General features: G+C 43.2%; 1 protein-coding gene across 4 annotated transcripts in view; it reads left to right on the top strand.

The window, feature by feature from the left end:
* Positions 1-12,197, top strand: part of PLCE1 (phospholipase C epsilon 1) — a 945,493-nt gene that overhangs the window by 366,042 nt on the left and 567,254 nt on the right. For all 4 annotated transcript variants that reach the window (XM_073596424.1, XM_073596420.1, XM_073596423.1 and 1 more), the window contains exon 3: positions 702-963. In XM_073596424.1, coding sequence (XP_073452525.1) covers positions 702-963 — 262 coding nt within the window. The remainder of the gene's footprint in view (positions 1-701; positions 964-12,197) is intronic.

Raw genomic sequence — 12,197 nt, 5'->3', positions numbered from 1 at the left:
GCTGTTTACTTGCCAAGAGCAAAAAACAGAGTGAATAATGTCAAACAATGTTTAGGCATTGACTGTATTCAGTACTGATTTTTTTTTGTTGAAAAAATTTACTTTATATATATAAAAAACAAATATTTTATCACGGTAAATTATAGACTGTACTGTGACGCAGTGCATGAATACGCATGAAAATAACAGTCCAATCACACAAATAAATTACACTCATACATACATACACTCAAGGTGTTCCCCGGTCCATCACGTCATGTATGACACCACTTTACCCTGTAAACACTAAGGTACCACCAAATTACCTAGAGGCACAATGTCAGACGTGCAGTGCCTCAGTTGGACTCCTGCCCTGCATGTCCTACATAGTACTGCTACAAAACAAAACTGTATTCACTACTGATTTTCTACTTTAAGAGCCATTCAGGTTTCTGATATCTGTAATAGCTCAACAGTGCTCTCCTCTTCAGTATTCAGAGGGTATGTGGGGCACTTGTGGTGGGTCTTAGAAATTGTATAATGTGTATAATATAATATATAATATTGTATAATGTGTGTAACTTGGAATAAGGATCACAAGTAGGAAATTGGTAGTATGGTTTGAATTTGTAGAAAAAACACTGTGAGAAAAAATGACATCAGATTACTAGTGTAATGTAATATATTATTTTACAAGTAAATATTTTTTTTTTCTTTTACAGAATTGCAGTTTCTACAATGGGGACAATGACAGTGATCACCTTTCTTTGTGCCTGCTTGAAAAACGTTTGATCTCTCTGGTTGCCAACATCACTGATCTGCCTTTGAAACAAAATGACACTTCTGGATTTTTTGCAACCTTGCATAGAACAACCACATCTCAGTTCATAAGTGGGGCACTGCTGGAAGCAACAGCATTGTTAGGCGCAAGAAGCGGTCTTCCCAGTTTAACCTGTGGCTCCATCGGGAGAACAATGCTAAAAGGTAACTGTGGAATTTATGTAAAACAAAATTGTAAATAAAACTAAAAGTATAAAATCAGTTTGACTATACTTGGCTAAAACTCAACTCCAGGAATGATCTGTGTTGCATGCTTACATTGATCAGCTTGGCACAATATAGTTATGCATATCTCCTACCTGATGGCCACTGGGGAACTTGGAAATTTCTGTAGTAATCAAGGCTACTATGGTTATAGCTACAATCTTCTGGGTCCTGCTCAGGTTCTGTGCAAGTGGTTCCCCCTTTGCAGAAAGGTCACTTGGCACTGCTGCCATTTATAGTGTTTACCTGTATTTTATTTTATTAATACAAGGCATTCTCTGATTCTCTGATGGAAGAGGAGGTGACATGACAATGGTGCTTTCCCTCTGCAGAAAACATCTTTGGTGGAAGCACTCTGTGACAGGGAGAAAGGAATGTATGATTGGTTTGTGCTTCAGCCCTCCCTATGTTCAGCTTGCTGCTGTGTTTTATTTTTTATAAATGTATTCCTTGGAGTCATACTGTGATAAATCTTTGTGCAAGTGGGAAGGTCCTCTTACTTGACTCAATGCACCTGCTTTGTTTCCAGTACAGTACACTGCTGTCATCTGAGCTGCATATGTTGAGCCCGCGTCCTACCCTTTTCTGACAGAGGGTAATCATTAATTAGAGATAGGAAGTGGGTTCACATTATCCTTTCCTGATCTTTAAGTTCCCTCGGCATACTGAGAAGATAGGGATGCTCAAAATTAGAACACGTCCTTTATTCATTGTTTTTGGTACTGATGAGGATAAACTTGATTGCACATTGGTATTTACACAGTCTAGTTCTAAGTGGTGCTATAATTGATCCAGTGGATTGTAGATGTACTTAAAAGGGGAGTTTGAAGTCAGCAATTATTTTCTCCAGCTGCTATACATGGAATTACCTGGAGTTGTGGAACTTAGAAACCATACTAAAACAACATGGCGATATCTTGTGGAGTTAATATATTTAAAGAGGTTATAATTCTAGGCTACATTATATTTGTACCAAGTTACATTTATTCTCTTAGGGGGACCTCTGTGCGCTGAGTTGGTGTCCTTTTAACATCATTGGCCTTGCAAAGGAGGGGCAGGACAGCAGCTGACAGGAGCCTTAGCAAATTACAGTCATGTTATCACTTGGTCAGGTAGGAACCCTAATAGGGTAGTGTATGTGTCCAGTGAAGGCCACAGAAGCACCCCTTAAGTGGCAATACCCAAGGAAACCCACCCCCCGTATGTCTCTGTGCTTCCCCGCTTGTTAAAAAAAAAATGGAGCTGAGGTCACCGAACCCAACAGCAAGCATAAGATACTGTGTCCAGGAAACAGTACCCACTTTCCAGCTATGATACTGAGGTAATTTCTCTTTTACAAAAGTCCAGATAATTTTCTGGCATCCTATTAGGACAAAAATGTGTCCATTCTTTCCTGCACATTTTTAATTCTGAATTTGGTAACATTGTGTTATGCAAAACATTTAATTTGAATCTGTAGTAAACCAGCAAATGATCTTTTATTTAAAATGATTCCTGTGGATTTGTAATGAAATTGTGTAGGCTTAATCCAATTATATTTTTTTATTTTTGATTTTTTTTTTTGCTGTGTAAGAATTGGGGAATTAAACCTTCTGTGAGATTTTTATTTGTGTCTACGTCCCTCTTCCTGCGCAAGGGCTTTCTCTTTCAAGGACAAATGAAAGGTGAGAGTGAAATTGTCTAGTCTGGGACAGTTGGCAACTAAAATCTGTAGAAGAGAGTGCCAAGATATTGTTGAAAGTCCATATCTTGACACAACTGGACTGAAAAAAAAGGTCTGGGCAGAAAAAAAAAAAAATTGGCAATAGAGTTTAGAATTTTGAAAATGGCATAAGGTCTGCTGTGGTTGCTTGATTAGCAACTAAACAAACTTGCAGAAGTCACAGCAGCTTCCAAATATTGAAGCCTATGTTTGGCGTGTTTTGCGTGCTCTCATGAAATGCTATAGTGTGAATGCGGCCTAAAGAAAATTACATATTCCATGTTTGATATATACTCTATATTAAAAAAAACTGCACTTACCCTACCAACCTACCAAATCTAATACAATACACATCTAAAAGTGCATAAATCCCCCTTGTAGTCCACAAATCAATGTTATGAACAAATAAAATTACAGTGCCATAGTGTTGAATAAAAGTGCCAAAATATACAATACTTAATATTATACCAGTCCAAATTAAAGTGCTAATGTGCAGAATATAAGTGTAAAAAATGTTGTGCAACTCTTCTTAAAGAACTGTAGTGCATGCTTCATGCAACTTCACCTCAATCTCCACTCCAAGTGTGCACTGGTGTCCCCTATGGGGTGCAAACTCACCAGAAGTTTTTGACCCCCTAAGCTTATGCCGAGGGAGGTCAATGAGAGCTTAAAACACAGCCCCGCTGTGTGTTACACCATAAACCACGCTGGATGTTATATCCTCATGATGGTTCTCAAATCCACATCATGTAGAGAGGAAACCAAGAGAGAGATCTCATAGGATAATATAGTTTAATTAAAAACAACTGCAAATATAAAGTATTACACTTACAAATGTGTGGTGCCTGCCCTGCCACCTAGAAAAATCTGCCAATGTTCTGTATAGACACACCACCGTTCCAACTCGCATAGGAGCCGGCCTACGTTCCAATAGGCGGAAGTAGGGTAAGCTGGAAGTCATGCCCCTGCGTGTTTCATCACACCCTCAGGACCTCATCAGGAGGCATATTGTATTAATCCTGATTTTACCTACACCCTTGCCGGGCATGTTTTGAACCTTAAACTGTATATACACCTATAAATTATTTTTTCTAACTTTTTCATTAATATAATAGCAATACTGATTATTTATATGCTGTATCCATGGTGTATCCATTTATTTAGGTCTTATTAAGGACTGTATATTTGCTTTGCATTATCTAAAGCAATTTACAAAGATGTTTTGTTGTGTGTTCCAAATGTTGTATTAGCATAGTTTCCAAGATAAGCTTTGGTAATCCTTTTCTGTAGGTCACATTTTACGGATTTGTCTGAAGGTTTTGAAAGGTTGAAGTGTTTAGTAAACTAGTAAACTAGTGATTGTACAAGAATTGGCATCTAAATCTGTATTGATGCTATGATTCTGAATTGGTACACTTTTACTCAAAATGATCTGGTCAGCTTATTTTGTCAGTCCACATACCCGTGTAACTTCCAGATAAGACAATTTTTTTTCAAACATTATGGGACACAGAGTTAGGCTAATATTCATTACCTACTGGATTATTTGCCATCTCTAGGTGAATGGACACCGGTAGACAAAGTCTTAGACAGGAAGTGATCCCCTATATAACCTCTCCCATACAGGAAGTACATCAGTTTTTTACTAGTGTCTGTAAGGTGGATGGGCACGTTTGTTTGAGCTCTCTGAGCTCCAGGTCTCTAGTCCCACAAACAGTTCATAAATGAATCAAGGGATTGACCGATCGGATCCATTTGACACAGGCTCTATATGCTTAGATCAGTGGTACTCAAGCCTCTCAAAGAAGACTCAAGATCAAGGTTTTGCCTGTAATGCAACCTCCGGGCTCTGGACCCTGCGAAGTGGAATCCTGGACACCACAGTGCTAAGGCATTCCTGCAGGGTGCTGTACAGATCCAAGGGAGTGGACCCTAAACATTAAAAAAGGGTACCCAGTCCTTGAAGGTCCTCAAGTGACAGGAACCTGCCGTGATGGGTGAAGATTGGACTCTTAGTTTCTAAGCTGCCCTGCACCTGGACGGGTAAGTGAAACCCCCTTATTTATATATTGTGGGGTGTCCCAGTGATTGTAACAATCAGTCAAGCTAGCTAGAGGCTGGACACCTGTGTGCGATGACCATACAGGGGAGTTTTGGGCTAGCTGTGGGTGTTTGTACCTTTTTTGCTTGTGTCTGGCTGTTTTTGATCTGTATGATGGCGCAAGACAGTGCACCATTTCACCTTGGTTCGACATGGCGCACGACAGTGCACCATTTCGCCTTGGTTCGACATGGTGCACATGCATTCGTAAGAGCGCTGTTGTGCTCAGCAGTTTGTTTGGCGGCCATGGCACACGCGGCTTCGCCATAGGCGTTGTGTGCACTCGGAACTGCGCATGTGTCATAGCCTAATCTGGGCGTACAGAGAAACGTGTCATATGCAAATACAGCCGCGCCCGTTTGCCGGGACCGAGCACGTGCGTGTGCATGCATGCGCAGAACTTCCAGCGCACAGCTAGCTTATTTAAGCTGTATATGCCAAACATGCGGTGTTTCCAGAAGGCAGCTGTGGGACACAGAGCAGGCTCTGAACCAGGCATTTGCAGCAGTTCATTTCTCCTTACCCGGGTCACGTGAGTCACCAGGTGCTGCTTGGCAGGCTAAGGTGCTTAGCAGGATTGTTGCATAAGGGCTTGGTGAACCCTATTAAAGGGTCTACCTTCTGAGGTGTGTTAATACTACACCCTGGTACTCCCTTTTTGTGGCTTGTAAATGTCTTCAAAAAAGAGGAGCGGGACTAACATTACAGGGAAGGGCACACCTATGTTGTCAGTAGCTCCTGATGAACCTAGTTGTATCCCATGAAAGACCAGAGGCTTCAGGGCAATTTGAGCCGCTGCGCTTATCTGGTATTGTGCCTACAGTCCACACTGCTGCTTCACCCTTTATCACCAAGGATGAACTGTCCTCGGCCCTAGCCGGGTTAGAGCACATGATTGCCTCCATCCCGCAGGGTGGCAAGAAGCGTGACAGATCCCCCTCCCCTGAGCCTCCTAGTTTGGAGCAGGAATGGGTTAAGGATGGGCAACAGCTAAAAAGCTCAGGATTCTGTGGAGGGCCTGGTGAATGAGTCTGAACAATCTTCTGAAGAAGATATCTCAGTTGCAGAGGCTTTTGATCCGGACTCTTACCGAGATGGTTTGTTCTGCCTTTAAGTTGCCTCTTGCAGAGGTTACTGAGCCCCCCTGGTCCTCTTTGGGGTCCCTGAGGCCTCTTCAGTCCGCACAGGCTTTCCCCTTACACCCACTGTTGGAACAGGTGGTGTATGCTGATTGGGAGCATCCTGACAGGATTTTTGTTCCTCTTTGTTCCTCCTAAGAGTTTTTCCCTTTTATATCCCATGGATGAAAAGTTTGTTAAGAAGTGGAGCATGCCAGCCATAGATGCAGCAGTGTCTTCCTTAAATAAGAACTTAACTTGTCTGGTGGATAACACACAGGGCTTGAAAGACCCTGTTGACAAGAAGCTGGAGGCATTATTAAAAGCTTCCTTTTCTTTGGCCAGTTCAGCTATTCAGCCATCTGTTGCAGCAATTGTTATCTGCCAGTCTATAAAGGATCAGGTCAAACGGCCTGACAGGCCTAACCAGGAGGATGATCTTGCTGAAAATAAGACAGATAATCCTCGAGCGCTGTGTTTTGCTGTTGATGCCTTAAAGGATTCAATACAGCAGGTTTCTTGTTTGGCTCTCTTGTCTGTACATATCCGCAGACTTTTGTGGCTTAAGAACTGATCAGCCGAGCTTCCTTATAAGAAGTTATTGGCAGGTTCCCCTTTCATGGGGAACCTTTGTTTGGTGATGATTTGGATAAATATATCCAAAAGATTTCCGGAGGGAAGAGTCATCTACTTCCGGTGAAGAGAAGCACCAGGCTTCCCCCCATTAAAAACCTCAGGGACTACTTCCCCAGGTGTCTCATTGCCAAGGTGGTTCCGCCGCCAACAGGGCGCTAGAGCCAGGGGTAAGCCACAAGGCCAGGGCCAGAAAAAGCCCTGGGTCCAAAGCTCTTCTAAACCCAGCACCAAGCCCTCCTTTTCAGGGGTGCCCCCTATCGGGTGGGGGAAGACAGCAGCGCTTTGCAGACATTTGGAGAACAGTGGTTCAGGACGAGTGGGTCACCTCAACTATATCCTGTGGTTACAAGCATGAGTTACGGGGGTTCCCCCTCCAAAAAGAAACTTACTGTTTCAGGCACTACATCATTTAGTGCATCAAGGAGTGATTGTACAGGTTCCCGTATCCGGAAGGGGCGCAGGATTTTCTTCAAACCTGTTTATGGTTCAAAAACCAAACGGGGGCCGAAGGCCCATTTTGGATCTATGATCCCTGATTCAATATCTACTAATCCAGTCCTTTTGGATGGAGTCTGTCCGCTCAGTTGTAGCTTCGCTCTAGATGGGAGACTTTCTAGCCTCCATTGATATAAAGGATGCGTATTTACACGTACCTATCTTTCAGCCTCGGAGGTTCCTGCGATTTGCAGTAGAAGAATGTAATTTTCAGTTTGTGGCTCTACGTTTCGGGCTTGCCACAGCTCCCCGGTGGTCAGAAAGGTCCTAGCACCAGGACTGGGTCTTTTAAGGGCCCGAGGGATCTTGGTGCTCGGGTATCTGGATGACCTCCTGCTCAGAGATCAATCGCTAAAGGCTCTAGTACGGAGCATAATCTGCACGGTGCGGTATTTGGAAAGCTTAGGATTTGTCATAAATACCAAAAAGTCAATCTTGAGACCAGCTCAAAGTCTGAAGTATTTAGGTCTGATCCTAGATATGGTCCAAGCAAGGGTATTATTGCCATCCGTAAGGATCTGTGCCCTGAAGGATCAGGTGCGTCAGTTAAGAGACACCAGACAAACCTCCATTCCTCTCTCTATGAGTCTTCTAGGAAGGATGGTGTCCTCCTTCGAGGCAGTGCCCTATGCCCAGTTCCATTCCAGGCCTATACAACAAGACATCTTGTTGGCTTGGAACAGGAGAGGACAAGCCCTGGATTATCCCCTTGGGCATGCTTAAGCCTAAACTGGTGGTTGCAGGATCAGAACCTGCAAAGGGAATATCCTTCCTCCCAATAACTTGGAGAGTACTGACTACAGATGCCAGTCTCTCGGGCTGGGGAGCGACCCTAGAGGGGCTCACAGCTCAGGGGAAATGGTCAAGGACAGAACAGATCCTGGAGTTGCGGCAGTACGTCTGGACCTACGGTCCTGGACGGGGGAGCTTCAGGACTGCCCTATAAAAGTTCAGTCTGACAATGTCACTGCAGTGGCCTATATAAACCACCAAGGCCATACCAGGAGTCATTCAGCTCTGAAGGAGGTGAACCACATACTAGCCTGGGCAAAGGGACATGTGCCGATTCTATCGGCAGTCCATATCCCGGTAGTAGAGAACTGGAAGGCAGATTATCTCAGCCGCCAGCAGATCTGCCCAGGGGAATGGTCCCTACACCCAGGGGTGTTCCAGGAAATTTGCCAGCGTTAGGGATGGCCAGAGGTCGACCTATTGGCATCTAGGTTCAACAACAAGCTACAGCAGTTTGTGTCCCGAACAAGGGATCCTCTGGCAATCGGAGCAGAAGCTCTGGTAGTTCCCCCCGGTCCCTCTCCTTCCACATTTGTTGCGCAGGATTCGGAGAGAGAGGGTTCCAGTCATTCTGGTGGCACCAGCCTGGCCCAGAAGGCCCTGGTTCCCAGATATTGTGAGATTGGCAATAGACCGGCATTGGACGCTCAGATTGGCTTTGAGTACAATCAGAGGTCAGATTTCGGCCCTGTCAGTATTCTTCCAAAGGCCTTTAGCATCCCATTCGCTGGTCTAGACCTTTATGCAGGGGGCAACTCGTTTGCTTCCCCCATTAGGTCACCTATGTGTCCTTGGGAAATGAACTTGGTGCTGTCTGTGTTACAGAAACAACCATTTGAGCCTATCAAGGAAATCCCATTAGACTTGCTGTCACGCAGGCTAGCCTTCCTGATGGCCATGACCTCAGCTAGAAGGGTGTCGGAGTTGGCAGCCCTTTCGTGCAGGGAAACATACTTGATCCTTCACCACGACAGGGTCATGTTACGACCTGTTCCATCCTTTTTGTCAAAAGTGCTGTCAGCCTTTCCTTTTAAATCAGGACATTATTTTGCCTTCTTTTTTCTCTGAGCCTCGTTTGGCGGAAGAGAGACGACTGCATTCCTTGGACATTGTCCGGGCAGTCCAGGTTTATTCGTCTAGATTTGCGGAGATCCGAGGCTCAGACTCCTTTTTTGTTTTACCAAAAGGACCCAAGAAGGGGCAGGCAGCTTCCAAAGCTTCCATTGCCAATTGGGTCCGTCAATTGGTTATTCAGGCCTAAGTTCTGAAACGTAAAGCTCCTCCCTTTAGGGTGAGAGCTCATTCTACCAAGGGTGTAGGAACCTCCTGGGCTTTTCGCCATCAGGTATCTGTGGCTCATATTTGTAAGGCTGCTACCTGGTCTTCAGTGGATACGTTCACAAAATTTTATCAAGTGGATGTTCGAGCAGCCGAGGATTCGGCTTTCGGCCGCAGTGTACTGAGGGCTGCCGTGTAAGGTCTGATGGCTATTGCTTGGCAGGGTGTCTCCCTCACCTCAAGGCCCAATTCTCTGGGACGTTCCAGTAGTTAATGAATATTAGTCTAACTCTGTGTCCCATGATGTATGAAAAAGAAAATAGGATTTTTTCATCATACTTACCTGTAAAATCCTTTTCTTTGAGTACATCATGGGACACAGGGGCCCCTCCCCTCTTTTTTGAGGATTCAGTGCTTGCTACAAAACTGATGTACTTCCTGTGTGGGAGAGGTTATATAGGGGCTCACTTCCTTTCTAAGACGTTGTCTACCAGTGTCCATTCAACTAGAGATGGCGTATAACCCAGTAGTTAATGAATATTAGCCTAACTCTGTGTCCCATGATGTACTCAAAGAAAAGGATTTTACAGGTAAGTATGACGAAAAAATCCTATTTTTCCATCAAGCACAGAGAGAAACATCAAGGTAGATGTGTAAAGATACAAGTTCTTACGGTGGGGAAAATAATTATTTGACCCTCTGCAGATTCTGTAAGTTTGCCCACTTACAAAGAAATGAAGGGTCTATAATTTTTGACATAGGCGTATTTTAAATGATATAGGCAGAATATCAACCAAAAATCCAGAAGAAACACATAAAACAAATGCTATAAATTTAGTTGTAGTTCAGTGAGTAAAATAAGTGATCCCCAAGCAAAACATGACTTAGTTCTTTGTGGAGAAACCCCTGTTGGCAAGCACAGAGGTAAGACGTTTCTTGTAGTTGGTGACCAGGTTTGCACACATCTCAGGAGGGATTTTGGTCCACTCTTCTTTACGGATCTTCTCTAAATCCTTAAGGTTTCTTGGCTGTCTCTTGGCAACTCGAAGTTTCAGCTCCCTCCGTTAAGGTCTGGAAAATGACTAGGCCACTCCATGACCTTAATGTGCTTCTTCTTGAGCCACTCCTTTGTTGCTTTGGCGGTTTGGGTCATTGTCATGCTGGAAGACCCATCCACGACCCATCTTCAGTGTTCTGGCATGGAAGATGTTCTCATCTAAGAATAGGAAGAATGTTCTCATCTAAGATTTTACAATACATGACCTTGTCCATTGGCCCTTCAATGTGGCAAAGTCGGCCTGTACCTTTAGCAGAGAAACAACTTATGCTTTGGGGCTGTTTCTCTGCTAAAGGTATAGGCAAACTTTGCCGCATTGAGGGGCCAATGGATGGGGCCATGTACTGTAAAATCTTGGATGAGAACCTTCTTCCCTCAGCCAGAACACAGAAGATGGGTCATGGATGGGTCTTTCAGCATGACAATGACCCAAAACACGCCACCAAGGCAACAACGGAGTGGCTCAAGAAGAAGCACTTTAAGTCCATGGAGGTGGTCTAATCAGTCTCCAGACCTTAATTCTATAGAAAATGTATGGAGGGAGCTGAAACTTCAAGTTGCAAAGTGACAGCCAAGAAACCTTAAGGATTTAAAGAAGATCTGTAAAGTAGAGTGGACCAAAATCCCCTCCTGAGTGCAAACCTGGTCACTAACTACAAGAAACGTCTTACCTCTGTGCTTGCCAACAAGGGTTTCTCCACCAAGTACTAAGTCACATTTTGCTTGGGGATCAAATACTTATTTTACACACTGAACTGCAACTAAATGTATAACATTTGTATCATGTGTTTTATTCTGGATTTTTGGTTGATATTCTGTCTTTATCATTTAAAATACACCTATGATAAAATAAACGATAGACCCTTCATTTCTTTGTAAGTGGGCAAACTTGCAAAATCTGCAGGGGATCAAATACTTATTTTCCCCACTGTACCTCTGATATAAAGGCTTGTTCAAAGTGTCATAGGGCAATTCACGCATGTCATTGTACCTGTGAAGGGCTTTCATAACAGAATCGCTGTCTTTGACACATTCAAAATGTTGTTTTATAATTTTGCAGTCAGGGCAATGATGAGACCTGCCCCTTTTATTTATATAGAGTTATATAGTTTGTTGGATGAAATACAGTATACTGCCTGGTCCTGACATTTATATAACACAGCTGAAGATTGCTTTCCTCTTTCTCCTATTTATATAAATGCTCTAGAAATTTTAATTGGAGCCTTCTCAGTTAACCTACATAACAACCTGACTCAGTGCTGGATACAGAGGATATGTGTATTTGTTAATGTCTGAAGACTTTCTAAATAAGTAGTCTAAAGCCAGCCATACATGGATCGAAATTCGGTTCAGCATAGACTGGACAAATTTCGATCCATGTATGGGCACTGAGGTTGTACAGATGAGATTATGATCTTAAGAAAACCTGCATCTTTTTTCATCTGAGTTTTCTTAAAGACTATTTAATTTTTTTGTCCTTTGAATTAATGATGCCCAACTCACTGCCCCATGGGTCTTTTCTACCCACCTCTGGTTAACATTACTTGAATAATTTTACCATATCTCTTTTCCTGTGAAATTAGTTCAACTTCAGCGCTGTCACACTTTGAATGACAATTGCGCGGTCATGCAACACTGTACTATTATGAACTTTTTATAATTTTTTTCACGCAAATAGAGCTTAGTTTTGGTGCTATTTAATCATCACTGGGTTTTTTATTTTTTGCTAAACTAATGAAAAAAGCCCGAAAATTTGGGGAAAAAACAAAAAAAGATTTTTCATAGTTTGTTATAAAAAACAGGTCATTTTTCTCCTTCACTGATGTGCGTTGATAAGGCCGCACTGATGAGCACTAATGTGGTGGCACTGATAGGCAGCACTGATAGATGACACTGATAGTAAGCACTGCTAAGTGACACTGATGGGCACTGTTTGGCAGCACTGGGCGGAGAATGGCAGCACTGGTGGGCACTGATAGGCAGCACTGGTGGGCA

This window comes from Aquarana catesbeiana, linkage group LG08 (assembly GCF_042186555.1).
Source record: "Aquarana catesbeiana isolate 2022-GZ linkage group LG08, ASM4218655v1, whole genome shotgun sequence".
In the NCBI taxonomy this organism is placed as follows: domain Eukaryota; kingdom Metazoa; phylum Chordata; class Amphibia; order Anura; family Ranidae; genus Aquarana; species Aquarana catesbeiana.
This window is presented reverse-complemented; position numbering and strand designations above follow the sequence as displayed.